We start from the raw sequence: 25,038 nt of genomic DNA, 5'->3' as shown, positions 1-25,038 counted from the left end.
GTGGAAGCACCCACTGTCTCTGGTCAAAAAGTAAATAAAATTCCAGGCATCGCCAGAGACTTCTCTTAAAAGGAGTTCTGCCGTTTCTTGACAATACTTGTTCCCTAAGACGATATGTGACCTGTGGTGTTGAAACATCCACTGTACACTCCAAACTTGGCAACATTGGACTTTCAGTTGTTTGGACGTACAAAAGGGCATTTGCGGGATCAAAAGTTTGCAGTAGACGACAAGGTAATGAAGGCAGTGAAAATTTGGTTATAGTCCACACCAAAATAGCTTTTACTTCAGGGCATCTGCAAGCTTGTGGACTGGTGGACCAAATATGTTGCAAAGCTATGTTACTATATAAAAAAAATATGGCGAAAACCTTTTCTGTACCTATCCTTGTCAAATAAGTTATAATAAAATTCCTGTTAGTTATTTAATGACTTGCCTTCATAAGAGAATTTAATAGGTAAAGATAAATTAGTTTGTTCTCCATTTAGATATTTAAATTATTTTCCTTTCCATACATTGTTATTTTTACTCATTCACCCACATTTTTATATAAATTGAGATATTTTGATGTAAAATAGATTTCTTTCTGTAATGAAAGTTGTTGTTCTGTAGGTTGTTGAATGCCTTTGCTGAAGAAGCTGCCACTGAGGATACTATATACTACATGGGAGAAGCTCTCAGACGAGGAGTCATTGATCTTGATGTATTTTTGAAGCAAGTTCGTAGCTTGTCAAGAAAACAATTTATGCTCAGGGCTTTAATGCATAAGTGTCGTCAGAAAGCTGGTCTTGCTGGATGAGAATGTAATGGACTATTGTAAAACAGCTCAAAGTTGGGGAAAATTTTATATATTATTTTATAAGTTAAGATGTGGTCATAGACAATGAGAGATGTTATTGATTAATCTTTTAAGATTTATATCACAAAACATACTTCTAAACTACCTTTAATCATGCTTTTAGAAAACACTTGTGAATGTCAAATTATAAAGAAGTAAAGAGTAACTGGTGTGCCTTCTTCAGTTTAGGATGTCTAGGAATAAGAATGGAAGCAAGAATAGCAAATTGTTGGATCAGCTACTCAGAAAAGTAGTACTTGTTAAGTATGAGAAAATGGCAGATGGAAAGCAGCATTATCACCCATATTTCACCATTATATAACAACCTGAGTCTCCAAATTTGGTGCAGCATCATTTTTAACTGGTAGCTTTATATATATAAAAACAGTATGTTGATGCTTGCTTTTGAAAGGGCAAAATTTATATAATATTGTTTTATGAATTGATAGAATCTATTCAGTGAAGTTAAAAACCAATCAGTTGGCATGGCATATATCTTCAGTTTTATTATGTCTAGTTTGTGTAGGACCACTGCAGCAAACAGCATTACCAACAATAATAGAATTAAGATTTGGGGCATGGGGAAAATTATATCTTATAAATTTCTTGGTAGTAAATGTTCCCTTTAGTTTGAATCAGCTTTTCGTAATTTTGTTTTATTTGCTGTCTGCAATTAAATAACATCCACAACATGTGCCTTATTGCTCATGATACTGGATTACAGTTGTTAAGGAAGGAGGTGGTCATCAAGAGTATTCCAAATACTGACTTAAACACAACAGATCTACAAGAAGTTAACTTAGAAACAAAGTATTTTCTGGAGTCAGTTTCCTGATCACGTGTGGTTCCACTTGTGAGTGAATTAAAATTAAACGTATCAAGTTTTAAGGTCGTTCAAAAGTTTGTGTGTAGTTTGTTTATTTTTCCATTTTCTTGTTTCTGTTTCATTGTTTAATTTTACTTCAGTTGTTTTTAGATCTTTAGACTGCATGAGTGGAAAATGCATATGTGCATTTATACAAATATGCATAAATTAACTGAATTCATTAAATTTAAAATAGTTGCCACATTTTCAGCCAACTAATAGACGAAGTAACAGAATAGTTTCTGTGATGACAGATTTTTGCTTCAGCAAGTCAGTAACAAACGGCTGCTGAGTAAGCTTTACAATATGAAATTAAGACCTTCCTATTTTTTTTTACATTTTCTTCCTATTGTTAAATCGTTGAAACCCTGTGATTTAGTTAATATTTGTCAGCTTATTTCTCTAGTAGGATGCTTATCGGTATGATTCTTGCATTCATTCCTCCTTTCTTTGTGTCATCTATTGTGTTACTCTACATCTGCCTCATTAATTCATACTCTTAAGTATCCAATGTGATAAGAACAATTGTTATTTTGAGTGTCTATGTATTTTAAAAAATAAAAATATATGAATTCCTTTTGGAGGAAACTCTACTTGCTTTGTTTAATAGGGAATTATATTTGTTACTCTCTTCTATGTTTTAATTCTATGGAACAACAGTTCTGAAACATTGTTAAAGGTAAATCCAACCAAATATTGTTCTCATTTATATTTGTGATGTAAAGGGGTAAAAACCAATAAGAATTTTTATTACCAATAGCTGTTATATATCATTTTTAAAATAAGTATTATTTAGCTCTTTGGGACTGAGTTATCAAATTACATGAAGATACTTGTGTTATTTGATTCAATCAGTTCCTTATGGAATCCAGCTACTAAGGGAAGACCATAAAGAAGATTACATGGTAATCCCCAAATGTATGCATGATTGAATAAGAATTTCATTAATCTTTTAGTGAAAATATATATATATATATATAGTGTATATATTAAAATAAATCTATTTTTTGATTAAACAAAAAGCAAAGTTCGGATAAATGTAGAAGAGAGGCCACAACTGGTTAAACTGCAGAGTGGAAGTTTATCATAATTCAAGTTTTAGGTCTTCAAGAACATGGAAATAAAAAGTGGTAATAACTGACAGATTTGAGGAAGGTCTGAATTTAGCGACATTAAATCCTTTGATGATCGAAGGAGACACGATGGCAATTCATAAACTGGGAAATGGAAAATAGAGAGGGACTGAAATGTGCAAAGTCAAGGATATGGAAGACTTTGTGATGTAGGACAATGCAAAGAAGGAAACTTCTTGACCTACACTGTCCATGAAACATAATATCCAAGTGACATTATCAATTACATGTTCATAATATCAACAGTGGACTCTTACCCTGACTAATGATGTAATGTGGAAATGTTTGTATCTTTCTTTGTGATAACCTATTCTGTAAGGTCTGTCATTCATGTCCTTTCCTACCAGTTTGTCTTTCGGATATTTTTTGCACGTTTGGGTCTTGCCCCATATCAAGTATTGGAGCTGTAAATGACCGAATTCAGATGCATGGACTCTGAGGTACGGCTGTGAGACATTTTAAGTATATTTTGAACAAAATGTCAGAATAATAGAATCAGACTGAATGAGCCAGTTAATACAGAAACAGCCATGCCATGACCAGCCTTATCTACCCTTCTACAACTAAGCAGACTAAGTTTTTATGCATGCTGATTGATGTAAGTTCAGCACTAATACTCTATTGTATTATATTTTGTTATAACAATACTGTATCAGTATAATCCGCTGTCTAAATTTGTAAGTCATGAGTGCAGAAATGAGAGAGACTCTCAATCATGTAAGGCAAGGGTAGTTTGTGAACCCTGAATATTTAGATTTCATCAGTTGATCCTAAAAGATGGCAGTTACATTACCATGTATACCCAAGATTATTTTTTTATGTTGCTGAACAAGGAATCATCTGAGTTCAGAGGTAATTTAGGAATTTGCACAACTTCAAAACCAGAATTTTGAGATAATGTCCTAGCATTATAATTATTTTGCTATAGGACCGCAGTTGGCCATTGATACAACTCCCCAAATTAGTGACGAGCAATCCTCTTATCCCATTCATGGCAATGTTAGATGTTTTCACAAATCATAGGATCAACTGATTAATTTGGAATGGCGTAAGTGATGTGAAGTTTAGTAGTTATGGTGTGACTGGTGATTATACCTTGTAGTTATGTATAAACAGACCTGTATAAATGTACTGTATTTAGTTATTTAATAAACTCAGGTGTTTAAGAATACCACAGTTAATGTTTTTAAGCTCTTAATATTCAGGTTATAATGTAAAGATTAACTAGGATTTGAAGTGGTTTTGGTGGTGGTGGGAGATGAATTCATTATTCATACAAACAATAATTTAGCAAACTAATTTATTTCTTTCATGGAATAATATTATTTTCCCTCATTTTATTTGTTCTATTGAAGGAATGAATTAGTTCATTCAAAAGGAAGTACAGAACAAAAAAATGAAATTTATCAATTATAAACCATAATTTGTTGAGAAATTTCAGTTACCCCATACGTTGTATTCAATAAATTATGTTAATGGACAATGTACAAGCCCTAAGGTTCAGAACACTGTAGCAGACTGCTCTGAGTTACTGTATAGCCTTGTACTGCAAGTTGTGAATGTAAATAGTGAACATGGAGGGATATTATTATGATGGATTTAATGCCATGAATTTTATACCCAAAACTGAATCAAATACTTCAGTGGTCACAAATTGTTTGAAAGTAGCCATGTGCAGCATATGTATGAACAAAAGAGCATTTAGTAGAATAGTTGGAAATGTGATACAGCAGGCAAGTATCAATCTTCCAGCACACAAAGTTTCAATTGAAGGAAAGCACTGATAAATTGACTTTTCTGAAACGGATGCTAATAAATATAGGCCTATTAAAATAATTTTTTAAGGCTGGATGATGGCAGGAATGCTGTCATCAACACAGAATATGACTGCTGCTGGAGAATTGAGCTCATGCAAACATGTCTGTGCGGTTGTGATATTTTGCAATGAAAATACAGGGGCCAGTAAAATCAATTGGCCTCAAGAATTAGGTAAGCTTTCTCTACAAACAGCAGGTAAGAATTATTTATATAGTAATAAGTTAGTCTCTGTACATATAATTCTGTCCAGTCCAGAAATCATTTGCTTCTTCATATGGAGCTGGTTCTCAGTGCTCATAGTTGCTGGCCATTACTTCCATTCAGAAAACAGGGTGAATCACTGTTTCATGTATTTTGGACTTCAAATGGATTGGGATTTTCCTATTGTAGAGCAGCCCAGTGGATCTTGTAAGCTGGACCCTAGATATTTAAATGTAGTAGCCATTGTCAGATTGTTGCCAGTTACAAGGCACTCTTGTCTAAAGCAGTCATGACAAGCTTGAACTTCATACTGAAGATCTTTACTTGTGCTTGCAAGCATGACATCAGCACAGAGCAAGGTCCATAGAATTTCACATTTTAGATCTTGAGAGACTGTGTTCATAACAAGAATGAAGAGGAGGGCTGGAAGTGCTGAGCCTTGATGTACACAAACTTTTACCGGGAAGCTGTCAGAGATACCTGTAGCACATCTCACTCGAACATTGTTTTACGTACATAATAAGTTAAATACTTAATCAAATTTTTACTGTAAGTGGCTGAAGGTGACCAACGCACGGTCAAAACTAGTCCCACATTAACCCTTTCTTCTCAAATTATTTGTTCATATTTTTAAACTTGGTGTTGAGTACAAGTTGAAACAATATATACAGGAAATAACTACAAAATTAATGAATGTATGGTATTTATATGACAAAATAATGTTTTCCCTTTCTTAACGGTATGTCTTGAGTGTGTAGAAGCGTTCCAAGCAAATGCCTGGATGGAGCCTTGGTTGCTTATCCAAGTAATTACTAAAATAATCCTGAATTTCTGCCGTACTGTTCATCCCCATGTTGATAATTACATCAATAAATGCCTTCAACTCTTCTAAAGTCACAGACTTCCAAGAAAACCAGATGAATCTCTTCTGAAGTGGAGTATTTTGCTGTATTTTCATTTCGGCAAAATTATCTCATGGACGATACAGGTTAGCTACTGATCAGAAAAAAAATAGCTGCCAGAACTCTAGTTCTATTTTAGGTTTATTGCCACAACATATGAATACACTGGAAATTCGGATAATCCTGAATCACCTGTTCTCCAAGGTACAGTATGTTTTAAGTCAGCACTGTATGACTGGGACCGGAAAGAGTCGTAATACTATCGCCTCATCCATGATTTCTTGCGATGCTGATATCAGTATAGTCACTTATATCACTTCCATTGCCAGATTCAAAATATTCATCACTTTCATGGTAACTATCATCAAAATCGGCAGAAATAGACGCAAGAATCTAAGCTTTGGTCAGACTGTGCCCTGCTATGGTTAAGGAAACTGAGCAATTCTGCCGAGCAAAAAGATACTAAAACACTATTTGGTTTCTTTCGGTTTCCAGAAGGGGACGAATTACAAAAGCCCTGGCATGCCAGTTAACCTTAGCAACGAGTGGCAAAACGTTGTGTCAACTCGGGTCGACACACGAGCAGAAAGGGTTAAACATGTATGGATTAGGTGGAATATTTTTTTTCAACTCATTTTATAGACAGGCAGACCATTATTAGCCCTGTTTCCCACATGTTCATGAATGTTGATTCTTGTTGTTCTAGTAATTACATTGAGCTACTTCATAAATGTAGTGTACTTCTTTTGTTTCTTCCCTTTTTGACCTACGTGCCAGATTAGAGCTTTGAGAATATGCGAATCCTTGATTTATTGCCAGTTTCTTACTTATGTTAGAGTATCTCGCATCTGATGTTGAGGCCCACGTAGTGTAGCCATGGATGTGAGGAAGAATGAATTTACATAGGAGACAATTATTTTATCCAGTGTTTGGTCAGTGATGATTCTCTGCAGCCTGTCCACCCATTGCTTCATTTCATTCTTGGCTTTGTACAGCCAGCAGTAGTACTCTGTTAATTCAAAGGTGTCATCAGAAGCACCCCCAGAGACAAATACTTGGATGTTGGCATCTGTCCATTGTTTCATGCCGACAAGGTCTGGGTTGCTACTGGCAAGGTTATACATATTGTATTCCTATTTCATGCTGTTTGGGAAATAACGGAATATAAACTTTTGTGTAATCCAAGTAAGCGCTGTTAAGTTTTAGCACAAGGGACAGTGCCATTGATGAACTGATCGCAGAGAGGACAGTTTAAGATCACAGCACCACCTACAAAAGAAGTTTGCGACTTTCTTAGTAATTTGTATAATGGGCACAGCCATGAGGCAGAAGTGCCAGTAAGAGCCTCAACTTCCCTGCATGGCATACCTCACAGAGAAGTAATAAATTGGATTTAGCATCATCTGTTTTCCTACATCAATGAAAGGCAGTTTGTTCATTATCTCCCATTTGACAATAACAAAGAATAAGTACTAAGTTAAACATTGACTATAATACTGGAAATACAAGACACATGTATACTAACTGAAATGGAAAAAAGAATTTAAAATGGCTACTGTCCCCTAGTTGGTATAAACGACACCTAGGTGGTGGTAACTGCCAGAAGATTTCTTATGAAAACATCAACAAGAAATTTCACAATTAACAAAGAAATATAAACAAATGGCTACCATCTTGTTCACTGTTAAATCGAAGAATTTAATGGAAACATTGTCATTTTCATCAAGCTCAGCCACAAAAAACATAATCACATGCGTAAAACACTTGATAATCAGTCGAATGCCATATGAAGCAAAATTTGATTGGTTTCAATAGAGATATTGACTGAAATCAGTGGTCAAATCTGTAGCCTCCTACAAACATTACAAAATTAGAAAGACCATTTAGTTGAATGATGTACTGCTTCCACATCATATAAAAGCTTTACAATTATTTAGACTGATGCTTTTATAGCTCAGATTAATAGACAAAATATTTTGGGGTTTTGCTGTGTGAAAGAGGCAAAGCACAGGTTTTTTTAGAACAGGTATGGTTGGTTGAGTTTCTCTTCTGAAGATGCAGAGCAAAATCTAAGCAAAACATAAATACTTCTTGCATTTTGCCTTTTTCACATACCAGAAAATTACCATTGCTGTAATAATGAAGAAGCAGGGTGAAGGATGGAATATGGGACTTTTATGTTTTAAGGTATGATCAAGATGACAAGTGTTTACATAAATTTGCCATAGGGGTGAGTATTTGAGTAATCATTTTAGTGATGTCTCATATGCACAAAATTACATTTATATTACTTGACCATAAAGCTTTACAGAATATATCTTTTCCAATACCAGAAGAATACATGAATACGAGACTGAATAGCAGTGGTGACTCGCACTATAATTGGATTTGTGGTCAAAACATAGTGGAAAGCAAAGGAAAATAATTTTCAGATGGTGAATAGTATATTTCAGAAAGCATACATATCTTTAAAAAATCAAATTAAGCACTGATGTGTTACATTTAATAACGCTTAAAATCTCAAATACTTCCCGAAGTTTGAAATGTTCAAGCTGTAGTGTCAGTGTCTGTTTTTACATGCTATCTCAATTGCTTGATCCACAAATACGCAACAAGAGAGGAGCTTCTTTTAAGCATCTGTTCTTGGACATAGTCTAGATTCTCTCATTAAAATAACTGAAAATAAGTGGTGCTTGATAGCTGTATGAGAATCCTTCATTCTTTGGAGGGAGTCAAAACATCTTTGTTCTAATACAGAGTTAAGCTACTTCAACACGCTGAGAAATATCTTGAATAGAATTTCAAATGCAAGTACACAGTAAATATGTAAAATCAGCCTGACAGAACAGCAGGAAGTTATGATTATATAAAAGGAAAAGAATTATTGAAAATTTTTTCATAATATACTTTCAAGATTTAAAAGACAGTTATTATAATATAAATCTGCATTTCAGAAAACAAGTGCAAATGATGGAATGTCATTACAGTTCAGGTGATTAATTTGCACTTCATAACGTCTATATTGCATGCATGATGGGCTTGAACCATTGGATACTTCAAAGGATGCTTCCTGCAAAAGAAAACAAATAGGCAATAAAAACAATCAAATGAGGCAAAATAATTAAACATACAATAAAATTAGAAAACAAGTATAAAAGAGCACTACGGATGATGAAGAAGAAAAAGAAGAAGCAGCCCTTTAGTACTCAACGTGCCAATCTATTGGCGTGAGAGGTTATAGCGAGAGCACTCGTGGCACCAGCACCGATATATTCCCTGTACAGCACCTTTATGTTCTTGACAGGCTAAGATCCTGTTTGTCAGTTTAATATCTGGGTGTGAAAGCAGCACTACCCATAAACAAAATGATGTTCCCCTTCTGCCTGTGCATTCTGCTGTCAAAATGGCATAATGAGGGGATTTTCAAACTCACCTAACATATTAACACACAATGGAACAATTGGTCTTTGTTGCTCAGATTTGTTTTCCATCCATCATCTACAGCTTTGTCTAGGGCACCAACTTTGCCACAAATGCTGTGTCTTGCACAGAACTAGTCTAATTGCCCCACAGAAGGTTTAAAGTCAGTTACACCTAACTCCTTAGCTATTTCTAGAGCATTTCCCTTGTTAGGGACCCGGACAATGGACTGTTGTTGAGCCTTAGCACGGCAAAACCGCTCGTTTGTCGGACTATCCACGAAAAGGCATTCCGTTTTTGGAAACAAGTATCGGAAAGGCAGCTGTTATCAGTTCATGCCTTGAGGATATCTGTTCCAGATTCGAGTTTACCCCACATAGATCTTGGCTGCCACGTCACAAGCAGTTAATTTTTCTTTTGCTTGGAACTTAATTACTGATACTTGTCCTGGAGTGTCAGGTGCTTGCATTTATAAGACATCTTTTGCATTTGATGTAGCATAAAACTTGGTAACGAACGCCAACAACATTTACAATGCACTCACTGTAGGTATTCGCTCACCAATACAGTAACTATTAAAAATCTATCACGGCCAAGCACAGGCTGGCGGCTTGGGAAAGGGCGGACAGCCAGAAGGATACTTGCAGCACGCTCTCGGAGGGTTATCCAAATTACAGTGCATGCCTCTGTTAGCCAGGGCTTTACGACTTATATGCTTTGCAGTTTAAGTTTCCAAGCACTGTTCGTACCCTTTTAGAGCTGTTATTTTTGTAGCTGATGTCTGTTTTTAGGAACATCATTAAGTTATTTTCCCATAGGATTAGGAGTTACTCTGCTAGGGATTTCAATATTGTCTACTATGAAATGTCCGTGAAGGTAAATGGCAAAAGAAACTAGTATACAAATAGCGGACCCCTGCAAATTATAAAAGCGGACTTGCCCTGGGAGTGAAGACAGTTGTATGTAAGCTGAGGAGATAGGATGTTACGACGACATCAAACTAATGCAATACATCTTTGTTTGGCCCTGTGGGATATTTTTATGTTCTTTTGGGTGATGTATCCCCTACATCACCTGGATGATCCAGACGAATGGGACAACCAGCAGCCCAGCTTTGCCAGACTACTCCCACGACCCAAGCCGGGAGTGCCTCGATGACCCCACCAACAACCTCAACCTGTTTGCAATCACGAGCTACACCTATGCACTACTCGTCTAGTACTGTACTTACACTCGATAGGCAACTATGTAACAAGGACCGTGGCACCAGAGGTGCACAAGCCATGGTCTCTCGATGCCCCACCAATATTCATCCCAACTCGATCAGAGGCCCTTGTGGACGAGGAGATTGGACAACTGACAGCATACAGGACTTTTCTTCCAGGACATTCCCATTATTTCTGGTCTCTACAGAGATTTATTGATATATATACTTGAGTAAATGGACCCCAAATATAGTGTGCAAGCATTGAATTCCATTCCGGCTCACTATCAGGCAATCAAAATCAATCTCGCATCAGGCTTCTAAAAACCCATCAAAGAAGACACGTCACCCCGATGGAGTTAACTGTCGAGGACGACAGCTCACGTGGACCCAGTTACTTACGTAACATTTACTTCCTCCCTCCATTATGCAACAAAGGGCTCTTGCAGTGAGTTCTCCATCAAGATGACAGCCTGTCTTCATGATTGGCCTATTCGCTCTGGACTTCAGTAAAGAATTAATCCATAAAGTGCATTTGTTCCCGACAGTGATTCTAAGAAAATCTGTGTTACAACCGTGGTAGTGCTCACATCTGATTTGTGCTTCAAGAGTTGACAATACACTATTCCACGCAACATCGACCCATGCAAATACTCTAGTTTCTTCCTCACTTTGATGACTACCCCAGCTGCAGCAAGCGACAATTACCAGTCCTGGCTGTGCTGGGTCATGGGGTGGCCTAAGTTTCGCACCAAGCATATACACTGGAAGGAGTTTTCTGGCTTAACAAGTTACTTTCCCCCAATTTTGGCTCCATGGCTAAATGGTTAGTGTGCTGGCCTTTGGTCACAGGGGGTCCCAGGTTCAATTCCTGGTAGGGTTAGGAATTTAACCACAATTGGTTAATTCCGCTGGCACAGGGACTAGGTGTATGTCGTCTTCATCATCATTTCATCATCACAACGTGCAGGTTGCCCACGGGAGTCAAATCAAAAGATCTGCATCTGGCGATTCGAACTTGTTGTCGGACAATCCTGGCACTAAAAGCCACATGCCATTTCATTCTCCCACCAATGCATCCAGCCGGGTACCTGATATATATTGTAATGCCACTCCCAGATCTCTAGCACCGGTGGTCCCAGAAATGCATGAAAGGCGAGTGCAGGCCTAAGATCAACCAGCAACTATCAGTGCTGCTGAGACCACCACCACCACCACCACAGTGTCACCCATCCGGGAGTTTGCTCCTATAGGTTTTTCCCCCCTATGTGCTTTACGTCGCATCAACACAGATAGGTCTTATGGCGAAGATCCTACGGGTTTTAACAATGAATATTTCTAAAAATGAACATTGCCCAGCATTCTGGACGACTGCAAGGTCCAGAAGAAACCCGTGCAAACATAAATATAGGTAAATAACTAAAATTACACTCTCCATTTGTAATCTAATGAACTGAATGCCTGTTGTTCCCAAAGAATATAGCATTTTTTTACTTTTGGATAACAATGAGGAATTTTTGTTTGAAGCTCAATAGCATGTGATTCTTAGAGCTACTCAAGGAATACCGTGAGGAGGTGACCATGTATGGTTTTATTTTTGGCAGGCCCCCTTGTCTACTGCCACTTTTGTTTGAAGCTTAATACTAGGGTTCCTAGGACTGCTTGAGAAATACAGCAAGGAGGTAATTGTATGGTTTCTTGTGGGGAGTTTTATATTTGGCAGGCTCATTTGCTTATCACCAGACAAATTCATGAGTCCTGGGGTAGTTGTATCTCAACATTTGTTATACTTTAAAAGAACGGGGCTGAAAGGGATTAGTTTTGTTTATAATACCTCTCGGTAAAGGGCGTTGGATTCTTCCACAGGATGCTAAAATTACAAGGTCAGGCTGGCCTGAGAAAGGGCATAACCCTTTAGGTGGCCTGCTGTACCCCATCAGGGTATAAGCTAAAAAAAAAAAGTTAGATGGTTTGCTAAATCTCAAACAGGCTACATAAAACACAGCCCATATGAAAAGAAATTCTTGTATATTGATGCAAGCCTTTTTCAGTGACTGTCCCTGTGAATTATTTACGATAATGGCAAAACAGACCTGAAGAAGGGAATGGAGACAAATTCAAAAGGATAATCTGATGGAATAATAGGAATTCTTGGTATAAACAAACTCAAAATTACAGCAGTCCTTGTGAAAATTGTGGCCTCAAAATGACGTTTGAATGCAAAGCTTTGGTGGATTTAGGTTTCTGAGAAGCATCACTGGAACACCAGCTTTCTGGGTAGTTTATGAAGCAATATCATAAAAAATCAGAATGAAACACCTTTACATTTCTTAATTACCTTAAAAGAAACACCTGTGCCAAATTTTAGCCCTCTTGCCCTTTGGGAAGGGCGAAATAAGGATCAATGATATTACTGATAATGGTAATTATCCCGATTTCACTCCCTTACCACAGAATATCAGAATGAAATATCTCTACTTTTTCCTAATTAACTTATAAGAAACATCTGTGCCCAATTTCAGCATTTTAGCTTTGTGGGAAGTGAGAGAATCAGTGATACAGTGATTAGAGTAGTTACCTTACTTTATGACTAAAGGGGTGATATCAGAATAAATAACTTTTCTTTTCCTATACCTTATAAGAAACATCTCTGCCAAATTGCAGCCCTCTAGCTACATGGGAAGTGTACGAATTAGTGATATTGTTGATTAGGGTAGTTACATCAATTTCATCCCCTTAATCACAAAACATGAGAATGAAACATTTTCAATTTTCCTAACTAGCTTATGGGGAACTTGTGCCAAAGTACAGCTCTCTAGCTTAGTGGGAGATGTGAAAATGAAATATTACAAATAGGGTAGTTACCCCAATTTAATTCCCTTAATAATAAAATATTGGAATAAAACATTGTTATTTTTCTTAATTAGCTTACATACCTGCCAACTTTAAAAAACCAAAAATCAGGAGATAGAATTGGTTAAAATGGCTTATACTATATGTCTTGCACAATACTGTACTATGATATATTTATAACACACTGTTTCAAAGCCCGACTGTTGCTATACAAGTCTACAAGGCTAAAAGTTACACATCTCTATTCCCTCACAGGAAGAATGATCGGTCCCTGATAATATTTCCAAAAATAGTATGAACTCATGCTCCACATGTGTGAATCAGTCATGCACATAGATGCCATTACTTAGCAAATGCATGAGTAATATATTGCATCGCGCGATTATGCGCTGCGCAATGCTATTTGTATCAAATAACTAACTGATGTACCCGTGCTTCGCTACGGAATTCTCAGGACTGTACTTATAGTTTTCCCAACTGTAGTCAACATAGGTCATACAATGACATCAGTATGAATGTCGCGATTAAAAGCAATGCTGTCATACGAAATATTCGATAAAATGAAAAAAAGCACATTTTCTCACCTTTAACTAAAAGTACTTGAAACAATCTAAGAACAATCAGGATTCTGATTTTTCACCTTTCAGGTTTGAGTTTGAGGCTGATGATGCCCTTAAAATGGGCGAAACATGTCCCTTGTAACTTTTTATGATAAGATTTAATTCTTAATTTACTAGATCTCTTTGTATTGAATAGGTGGATATTAAAATAACACTTGTAACATACTTTGTATTTAAGTACTACGATGTCAATCTAACAGTTCAAAGTTCCAGAGCTAGAATGACAAGGCTGCATACAGCTGCAAACACTCCTGTGTCATTCCATTTAAGTGTGCACAATGCTCATTCCAATCACTACCTCACAGTAGGTATATCGAATAGCTGGAATACTATGATGATCCAGTGGGTTACGTACTAGTAGTATCAGAAAATTTATGAACCAGAAGAATGGCATGCTAAAGAAGAGAGAGATCTAACTCCCCAGCTACTTCCCGCCAATATTCAAGCAGCTTGTTATAATCTGTACGCAGCAGTAATCCCATCTATCAGAGATAAACGGCAGCAGAATACACATAGCACATCACAACAAACAATGGTCAATGTAATGTTATTTTTGATCAATTTTATGAACGTTCTATATTACAGGCCTTCATATTTAGTTTTCTTCCGACTCTGTGATATTAGAGCATCTAATGTAAAGCGAGTCCTCCTTTCTTTCATGACTCCCTCTTGTGTTATTATTCAAGCAATTGTTCCTTCATGACTTTTTTCCTCTTTCTTATAATCATCTTCACAATTTAATCACCATCACCACCAATATTATTATTGTCGGTATGGTAATACTGAATAAGACATAAATAATCGGAAATTGTAATCTCTAAAACTTTTGTTATGTAGTACTTTTCAATATGACCAATAAGATAGGTACCGGTAATTAAAAATTAAATTTTTGGCACCTTCCCCTAAACTACCATTAGAAACAGGGTAGGCCTAATTAAAAATTATTTATAGCGTAGACTGTAGTTCCTTATTGCCCGACTTAACATACCAATTTTCATTAAATTCTGTTTACCCATTTTCTCATGAATTGGCGCTGATATGGACTTAGTAACAAAAATCCGAATTCATGAATCTCTGTTATCGTAGCCGGTACGGTAAAAATGTATAAGATATAATTGATATGAAATTTAATAATATGTAACTTCAGTCATGTAGTATTTATCGATAGGGCCAATAATAATAAATATTTGAGAAGTAAATTTTAGGTCTTCCCCTAAACTACCATTTCACTCAGTGTGAATGAAATTATTTATGGCCTAGATTGTAGAGACTTAATCCCCAACTTTATATACCAATTTTCATTAAATTCTCTTCAGCTATTTTCTCGTGATGCACGTACATACAGACAGAAACTACGGAAAATTAAAACGTGCATTTCCCCTTGTTACTGTGGTCACGACCAGTACAGGAATGTCATTCTTTTTAAATTCTGCGCAATGTACAGACGAAACTCTTATTTTATTTATATTGAGATAAATTATAATTACTCAGAAACGTCTCCAAATGGCTCCTAAACATCTCTAAAAAAAGTCGCTAGTTGTTATCATTGAAATTCTTGTCACTAAATTACTTTAAAAAAACCTCCATATCTAGGGACTAGTCTCTAGAATCTACTAGACAGATGCGAACGAACATGAAACACGAACATAGCACGCGAGAACGAGAGACTGACAATCTATGTACGCGTTGCGATATACAGGTTTCAATAAACATCACACATTCGCGCACATTTCTCGCATTAATGAACATCGGTATTTCATTTGAAAGCGGCCAGTGAGCGAAGGACTTCTGGCCACTGGCATAAAAAAGCTGAAATGGAGGGATTTGAAAATGAATGTTTGAAGTTCACCAAAAAAATAAGCTATAATAGGGAGAAATAACAGAAAATCGGGAGGCGGGAAAAACTGTCGAAAATCGGAAGTCTCCCGCCTAAATCAGGAAAGTTGGCAGGTATGAGCTTATAAAAACATCTGTACCAAATTTCAGCCCTCGAACTTTGTGAGAAGTGCGAGAACTAAGGTATTGTAATTAGGGTAGTTACCCCAAGTTCACCCCTTTAATCACAAAACATCTGTGCTTAATTGCTGCTCTTTAGTTTCATGGGAAGTGTGAGAATTAAATATTGTAATAAAGGGAGTTAACCCCATTTCACCCCCTTCAATCACAAAATCTGAATACATAAAATAAGGGTTTTGTCTGTACATTCCTCAGAATTTAAAAGTGAATGGTATTTCTGTATGGGTCATGTCCACAGTAACAATGAAATGCAGTTTATAATTTTCCGTCATCTCTGTCTGTACGTACGTACGCACGCACGCACGCACATCACAAGAAAATGGCTGAAGAGAAGTTAGTGAAAATCTGTATCTAAAGTTTGGGAACGAGATGCTACAATCTAATTTCTCAAATATCTATGTTAGTAGTGGTCCTACTGATTAATACTACATAACTAAAGTTATATAGAATTAAATTTTTATCATTTATGTCCTATACATTTTCACTACACCAGCTATGGTAACAGAGATATCTACAAATTTCAATTTTAGTTGCTTAGTCCATGTCAACGCCAAGCATTGGTAAAATGAAAATATTGTTTAATTGTGTTAACTGGCGATGATTTTTATCAGGTGTAAAAACCGCATGGTCGTCGGTCCATACCGACAAGGAAAATTGTGAAGATGATTGTAAAAAAGTGAGAAAGAAGTTGTAAAGGATCGATCGCTTGAAGAATACAGCAAGAGGGAGTCACAAAAGAAGGAGGGACTCCCTCTATGTTAGGTGCCCTCACATCACACTCGCAAGAAAACTAAATGTGATCATAAAAATGATAAACCATAACATTACATTGACCACTGTTGTGATGTGATTTGTCTCTTATGCTGCCACTATCTCCGATGAGATTACTGTATGCACACGCTATATGATTATCCCATCAACGACAGGTACTACAGCTAGTATTGGAATAAAACATCCTTACTTGCTTTAATTAGCTTATAAGAAACAAGTGTCATTTTTCAGCCCATTATCTTCACGGGAAGTGAATGATTTAGGGGTTATTATGTTTAGAGTAGTTAACCCCGACGTCATCCAATTTATCACAAAACATCAGAATAAAACTTACTTTCCCTAATTACCTTATAAGGAACACCTGTGTGATTTAGTGATATTGTGTTTAGAGAAGGGAGGAAAAAAATTCCATTCGAAACTCCATGTCATTTTAATTTTTTTTAAATGTAACTGTTAGGTTCTTCAGGGCCATTTTCTCCAAATCGAGTTAAACCTGGTATAAATTAAACCCGTTTAACTTTAGTACCTAGTTTAAACTTGCGTCTATTTTCTCCACCAATTTCGACACTCGTTTAGTTTAAACGGGCGAGCTGTCGTTGGCGCTAACATTGGCTGCACTGAAGGAATAGTCAAAGGCATGGTCGATTGGAATTGGCCAATCAGAGCCAAGTAGTTTAATGACCGACAATTTTGTAATAATATCAGCTCTTTGTGGCGAATTAATGCTATCGTACGTAGTGAATAAAGAACAAATTCGGCGGGATATTAGCTTTACTGATAAATAAATTGTTTACATTTGTGCAAAGTGTTGTGTCATATAATTTTACCTATTGCTGTCTACAATTTCTTGGAATGCACTTTTATTTCTTATTTTTCTCTGCCATGCTTTACCATAAACAAGTACAGTGGGCCTAATACGTGTCTTTTGATGTCTGTATTGTCTTACGGAACACAAGGGAACGTTGAAATATTAAAATCCTGGTCTGTCAGCAATAGGCCTACGGTATTCCTTTCCTCAGAAAATCAACATCTATGTGAATTTCAAGTAAACAAATTCCAAGCATGCTCGGGATCTATCTCCTGTTAAAATCCATCGCCCTCGGCCGGGATCAATCTCACAAACCTTGGATCCAGCAGACAGACCACTGAGGATGTATTATTTGGAGATGTATTACTTGATTCCATATTCGTCTATAACATAACTAAGTTCGCGATATGTCGTACTGTATGCATAATACTCTTCTCCCTATAGCATTAATATTTCTTTTGCTGGTATGCTGGCAATAGTTACGATGAAATATTCTTAACTATAATTTATTCTATTACAAGTTTACTAGCAAGCATGAAACACTTTATTGTTTTTCTGATCCTATAAATATATAATCTAGCGATTAGAAATTGTATACCACCGCCTCTCCTACTGTGCCGATCAACATTCTGATGGTAAAAATATTTTTGACAAACTGGATTCGAACGATGCTGACCTAACGCTTTAGCGACCACAGCCGCCAGGCACCGCATGAAGAGCGGACGTATTACATGACATATGTAGGAATATTTTTATGCTTCACATTACAGTATTCATACCACCAACAGTATTTTACAGAATATAATATTATAAGGAGACTGCAATTTAAGGTCTGTGGTCCCCTATCCTCACTTGGACTATGTGCAAGTAGGGCAGCATCCTGCTTCATGAATTAACCGAGCTCAGAACACTTTAAGCAAGCCTCGGACCTATGGGAGTAATGGAGTCCCACTCCCATTTGACAGGCGAGGGACTCCTTGGAAACAACTTGGCGAACGAAATGGAATTCGATGGGGAGCTATCAATATTAATGGGGCTTATGGAAGAAAGAAGGTAGAACTGGCTGAGTCAGCAAAGAGGATGCATCTGGATGTGCTAGGAGTAAGTGATATTCGGGTAAGGGGAGATAATGAGAAAGAGATAGGAGATTATAAAGTGTACTTGACGGGTGTTAGAAAGGGAAGGGCAGAGTCTGGGGTAGGGCTCTTTATCAGGAATACCATTGCACGCTACAAAGTTTCTGTTAGGCATGTAAATGAGCGAATGATGTGGGTAGATTTGTGAGTTGGAGGAATTAGGACAAGAATTGTGTCCGTGTATTCATCATGTGAGGGTGCAGATGAGGATGAAGTTGACAAGTTTTATGAAGCATTGAGTGACATCGTGGTCAGGGTCAACAGCAAGGATAGAATAGTGCTAATGGGCGATTTCAATGCGAGAGTTGGGAATAGAACTAAAGGATACGAAAGGGTGATTGGTAAATGTGGGGAAGATATGGAAGCTAATGGGAATGGGAAGCGTTTGCTGGACTTCTGTGCTAGTATGGGTTTAGCTGTTATGAATACATTCTTCGAGCATAAGGCTATTCACCGCTACACATGGGAGGCTAGGGGCACCAGATCCATAATAGACTATATTGTAACAGACTTTGAATTCAGGAAATCTGTTAGGAATGTACAAGTTTTTCGCGGATTTTTCGATGATACAGACCACTATCTGATCTGTAGTGAACTAAGTATCTCTAGGCCTAGGGTAGAGAAAGTGAAATCTGTCTGCAAACGAATAAGGGTAGAAAATCTCCAGGACGAGGAAATTAGACAGAAGTACATGGATATGATTAGTGAGAAGTTTCGAACAGTAGACAGTAAGCAGGTTCAGGATATAGAAAGTGAATGGGTGGCAAACAGGGATGCTGTAGTAGAAACAGCAAGGGACTGCCTAGGAACAACTGTGTGTAAAGATGGGAAAAGGCGAACATCTTGGTGGAATGATGAAGTGAGAGCAGCCTGTAAACGTAAAAAGAAGGCTTATCAGAAATGGCTCCAAACAAGGGCCGAGGCAGACAGGGATTTGTACGTAGATGAAAGAATCAGAGCGAAACAAATAGTTGTTGAATCCAAAAAGAAGTCATGGGAAGATTTTGGTAATAACCTGGAAAGGCTAGGTCAAGCAGCAGGGAAACCTTTCTGGACAGTAATAAAGAATCTTAGGAAGGGACGGAAAAAGGAAATGAACAGTGTTTTGAGTAATTCAGGTGAACTCAATAGATCCCAGGGAATCACTGGAGAGGTGGAGGGAATATTTTGAACATCATCTTAATGTAAAAAGAAATCATCCTGGTGGTGTTGCAAACAGCCAAGCTCATGGGAAGGAGGAAAATGATGTAGGTGAAATTATGCTTGAGGAAGTGGAAAGGATAGTAAATAAACTCGACTGTCATAAGGCAGCAGGAATAGATGAAATTAGACCTGAAATGGTGAAGTATAGTGGGAAGGCAGGTATGAAATGGCTTCATAGAGTAGTAAAATTAGCGTGGAGTGTTGGTAAGGTACCTTCAGATTGGACAAAAGCAGTAATTGCACCTATCTATAAGCAAGGGAACAGGAAGGATTGCAACAACTATAGAGGTATCTCATTGATTAGTATACCAGGCAAAGTATTCACTGGCATCTTGGAAGGGAGGGTGCGATCAGTGGTTGAGAGGAAGTTGGATGAAAACCAGTGTGGTTTCAGACCACAGAGAGGCTGTCAGGATCAGATTTTCAGTATGCACCAGGTAACTGAAAAATGCTACAAGAGGAATAGGAAGTTGTGTTTATGTTTCGTAGATCTAGAGAAAGCATATGACAGGGTACCGAGGGAAAAGATGTTCACCATACTGGGGGACTATGGAATTAAAGGTAGATTATTAAAATCAATCAAAGACATTTATGTTGACAATTGGGCTTCAGTGAGAATTGATGGTAGAATGAGTTCTTGGTTCAGGGTACTTACAGGAGTTAGACAAGGCTGTAATCTTTCACCTTTGCTGTTCGTAGTTTACATGCATCAGCTGATGAAAGGTATAAAATGGCAGGGACGGGGGACGGATTCAGTTAGGTGGAAATGTAGTAAGCAGTTTGGCCTATGCTGACGACTTGGTCTTAATGGCAGACTGTGCCGAAAGCCTGCAGTCTAATATCTTGGAACTTGAAAATAGGTGCAATGAGTATGGTATGAAAATTAGCCTCTCGAAGACTAAATTGATGTCAGTAGGTAAGAAATTCAACAGAATTGAATGTCAGATTGGTGATACAAAGCTAGAACAGGTCGATAATTTCAAGTATTTAGGCTGTGTGTTTTCCCAGGATGGTAATATAGTAAGTGAGATTGAATCAAGGTGTAGTAAAGCTAACGCAGTGAGCTCGCAGTTGCGATCAGCAGTGTTCTGTAAGAAGGAAGTCAGCTCCCAGACGAAACTATCTTTACATCGGTCTGTTTTCAGACCAACTTTGCTTTACGGGAGCGAAAGCTGGGTGGACTCAGGATATCTTATTCATAAGTTAGAAGTAACAGACATGAAAGTAGCAAGAACGATTGTTGGTACAAACAGGTGGGAACAATGGCAGGAGGGTACTCGGAATGAGGAGATAAAGGCTAATTTAGGAATGAACTCGATGGATGAAGCTGTACGCATAAACCGGCTTCGTTGGTGGGGTCATGTGAGGCGAATGGAGGAGGATAGGTTACCTAGGAGAATAATGGACTCTGTTATGGAGGGTAAGAGAAGTAGAGGGAGACCAAGACGACGATGGTTAGACTCGGTTTCTAACGATTTAAAGATAAGAGGTATAGAACTAAATGAGGCCACAACACTAGTTGCAAATCGAGGATTGTGGCGACGTTTAGTAAATTCTCAGAGGCTTGCAGACTGAACGCTAAAAGGCATAACAGTCTATAATGATTATGTATGTATGAAAACCTACAACCTGTTTTCCAGTCTTTGACCGGGTCAGGGATATAATGAATGAATCATATATAGGCTGTTATTTTTTTTTTTTGCTAGGGGCTTTACGTCGCACCGACACAGATAGGTCTTATGGCGACGATGGGATAGGAAAGGCCTAGGAGTTGGAAGGAAGCGGCCGTGGCCTTAATTAAGGTACAGCCCCAGCATTTGCCTGGTGTGAAAATGGGAAACCACGGAAAACCATCTTCAGGGCTGCCGATAGTGGGATTCGAACCTACTATCTCCCGGATGCAAGCTCAAAGCCGCGCGCCTCTACGCTCACGGCCAACTCGCCCGGTATATAGGCTGTTATTATGATGGGGTCGCCACTCCCAAAGTGATTTATATTAATGAGTGATAGATGCTATGAAATGAGAATGGAGAGTGTTGCTGGAATGAAACATGACATGGAAAACCGGAGTACCCAGAGAAAAACCTGTCCCGCCTCCGCTTTGTCCAGCACAAATCTCGCATGGAGTGACCGGGATTTGAACCACGGTATTCAGCGGTGAGAGGCCGACGCGCTGCCGTCTGAGCCACGGAGGCTCCCGTTATGAATTATAAATAAATAAATAAAAAAAAAAAACAACTCCATTACATCCGATTTTCCAAGATTGTAAACTTTTGTTGGAATGCGGCTTCTTAACCTCACTTGCACATCAAAATTATTTCCTATTTAACCAAAGACTTCAATAAATTCTCCCATTTTTCTAATGCTAATACTAGGTTATAATTTTAGTACGTTTTCTATTAAAGTGCTGCATTACTGGTAGTCAAAACTAACCCTTCTACTAGGAAAATCACGGATACATTAATTAAATGTCAAGAATGTTGAATATAAACAGCAGTTTAAAGCAACAATATAGAAGGTGTAACTTTGAACCAGGTTTAAACTTGATACAAAGTTTAAACCAATATGGGGGAAACGAATGTTTTTTTTTTTTTTTTTTTTTTTTTTTGCTAAGGGCTGTACGTCGCACCGACACAGATAGGTCTTATGGCGACGATGGGATAGGAAAGGCCTAGGAGTTGGAAGGAAGCGGCCATGGCCTTAATTAAGGTACAGCCCCAGCATTTGCCTGGTGTGGAAATGGGAAACCACGGAAAACCATCTCCAGGGCTGCCGATAGTGGGATTCGAACCTACTATCTCCCGGATGCAAGCTCACAGCCGCGCGCCTCTATGCGCACGGCCAACTCGCCCGGTGAAACGAATGTTAGTTTAAACTCAGGCTTAAACCAGATTAAAATAAACCTAGTTTAAACTCATTTGGGGAAAACAGCCCTCAGTCTGCCAAGCTAATTTTGAGTAATAAATGTATAAACTACCTGAAAAAGATAACATATGGTAACAGTATTCATCATTTTCATTTCCGCTTGTTCAGCTCCTGCCAGGTTGGTGTGTTGACGGTACTTCTCCACTTTTGCCTCTCCTTCCACCACTCCTCTTTAGTAATTGAATTCCATTCTAGTCTTCTTTTTCTATCCATGTTGCTCTGGGCCTTCCTCTTACCCTCCAACACTTGTTTTGTTATCCTTACCTCCTCCATCCTCATAACATGTCCAAGCCATCTCAATTTATTCTTCTCCATCCTATCACTCAGTTTTTTCTACCCCTATTTCATTTCTGATCTGAACATTTCTCACTCAGTCTCTCCATGTCTTTCCTACCATACTCCTCAGGAACTTCATCTCACTGGCCTGAATTTTACTCTCATTTCTTGCTGTCAATGTCCAAGTTTCTGATGCATATGTTAATATAAAGTACAGTACATCTTGTACATTAGCACTTTACATTTCATACGAACTTCTCTGATTCACACCAAGCACCACAAAAGTATTTCCCACTTCTACCCTTCTGCTGATCTTTATCCAACATTGTATCTTGCATTATTTCACTTCCCAAATATTTGAAGCAGCCAACAACCTCAACGTTTTGTCCCCTAATACTAGCAATTCCTTTTCCTTCTCTTGTCATCACCACTGTTTTGCTCTTTTTCACAATGATTTTCGTACCATATTTCTCAATATTGTCATCTAAAGCCTCTAGTTGGATTTGCATATCTGTATTTTTTACTCCCATGTCATCTGCAAACACCAATATTTTCATGTCCCCTCTATATTTTGCCTTTGTTTCCTTTAGAATTTTGTCCATAACCATTACAAATATAAGTGGAGACAATACACTTCGCTGTCTTAGTCCAGTTTGGTTTCTAAACGAACCTGTTCTCCCCACTACAGTCTAGACACAACTTGAACAGCTTAATTTATACATTGCTTTCACTAATTCCCTTAACTGCTTTCCACATCCTCTTCTTCCCAGGGTTTCCCCACACTTTTCTTTATTAACAATATCATATGCTTTCACTAGATCAAGGAATACCATCACCAGGTTTTTACCATATTCTTCATGGTAACAGTATTATACCTGAAAAAGACACAACATAATTTTTCATGTATAATACTGTTACCATGTTTTCTTTTGCAGGTAGTTTATAAATTTACTACTCAAAATTTTTCAGCAGATTGAAGAACATGTTGTTTGAGTCATCAGTCCATAGACTGGTTTGATGCAGCTCTCCATGTCACCCTATCCTGTGCTAACCTTTTCATTTCTACGTAACTACATATGCTCTAATCTGCTCGTCATATTCATACCTTGGTCTACCCCTACCGTTCTTATCGCCTACACTTCCTTCAAGAACCAACTGAACAAGTCCTGGGTGTCTTTTAAGATGTTCCCTATCATTCTATCTCTTCTTCTCGTCAAATTTAGCCAAATCGATCTCCTTCCACCTTCAGCATTATTCTGTAACACCACATTTCAAAAGCTTCTATTCTCTTTCTTTCTGAGCTAGTTATCGTCCATGCTTCACTTCCATACAATGCCACGCTCCACAAGTCTTCAAAAACCATCTTTCTAATTCCTATATCAATGTTTGAAGTGAGCAAATTTCTTTTCTTAACTCACTGGGCCCGAGCCACGGAACCGTTCCGTGCTTCGTCTCGGTGGACCAAATGCCGGACCACGGAACTGTTCCGTTGTCTCATTTTACTACGTAATTCAACTTTTCCTCAAGAGATGGCAGAGTGGGTTGCATTTGTGATTTGTGTAGGAATTCTTTCTTTGCAATGTTATATATACTTTGCTAATATATATCGATAGTGTGCTTGGTAATATTAGTTTGAAGTGGGCTATCTCTCGACTTTGAGATTCGCTTGTAAACAAGATGGCTGCCAGTATAGAACTGGTATTTACCGATATATAACCCCTTTTAGAAAGTAATGATCATTAGGAATGTAATTATTTCAGTGAAATTAGTAGTAATATTAGTACTAGTGTGAGCAATGCTCCTGAAGAACAAATAGATGTGGAAATCGAAGAGGAAATGCAAAAAGAAGGCCGTATTACAGCTCAGCAGGCGGACTGAGTACGGATCCGTGATGCTAATAAATAAAACGTTTTACAGTGTTCCTTGTTCCGCAGTTTGTGGTATGAAAGCCTTTTGTTTTCATGTATATTTAAGTCTTTAATGGTCTTGTAAGTAAGAAATTTCTCACGACATGAATCGACACTACATTTCCTCCAAAATAATCCCAGC

The 25,038-nt window shown here is 37.7% G+C and overlaps 2 protein-coding genes across 6 annotated transcripts in view; one reads left to right on the top strand and one right to left on the bottom strand.

Moving 5' to 3' along the window:
* TSG101 (tumor susceptibility gene 101) overlaps nucleotides 1-4,005 on the top strand; it is a 248,197-nt gene extending 244,192 nt beyond the window's left edge. For all 5 annotated transcript variants that reach the window (XM_067145703.2, XM_068227271.1, XM_067145704.2 and 2 more), the window contains one exon: nucleotides 613-4,005. In XM_067145703.2, the coding sequence (XP_067001804.2) occupies nucleotides 613-799 (187 nt within the window). In that variant the 3' untranslated portion in view covers nucleotides 800-4,005. The remainder of the gene's footprint in view (nucleotides 1-612) is intronic.
* Nucleotides 4,006-8,182: 4,177 nt separating this feature from the next.
* kud (oligosaccharyltransferase subunit 5 kud) overlaps nucleotides 8,183-25,038 on the bottom strand; it is a 37,502-nt gene continuing 20,646 nt past the window's right edge. Inside the window, exon 3 of the mRNA XM_067145702.2 lies at nucleotides 8,183-8,827. The gene's annotated coding sequence lies outside the window, so the exon portion shown is untranslated. The remainder of the gene's footprint in view (nucleotides 8,828-25,038) is intronic.

This window comes from Anabrus simplex, chromosome 4, assembly GCF_040414725.1.
Source record: "Anabrus simplex isolate iqAnaSimp1 chromosome 4, ASM4041472v1, whole genome shotgun sequence".
Lineage (NCBI taxonomy): Eukaryota > Metazoa > Arthropoda > Insecta > Orthoptera > Tettigoniidae > Anabrus > Anabrus simplex.
This window is presented reverse-complemented; position numbering and strand designations above follow the sequence as displayed.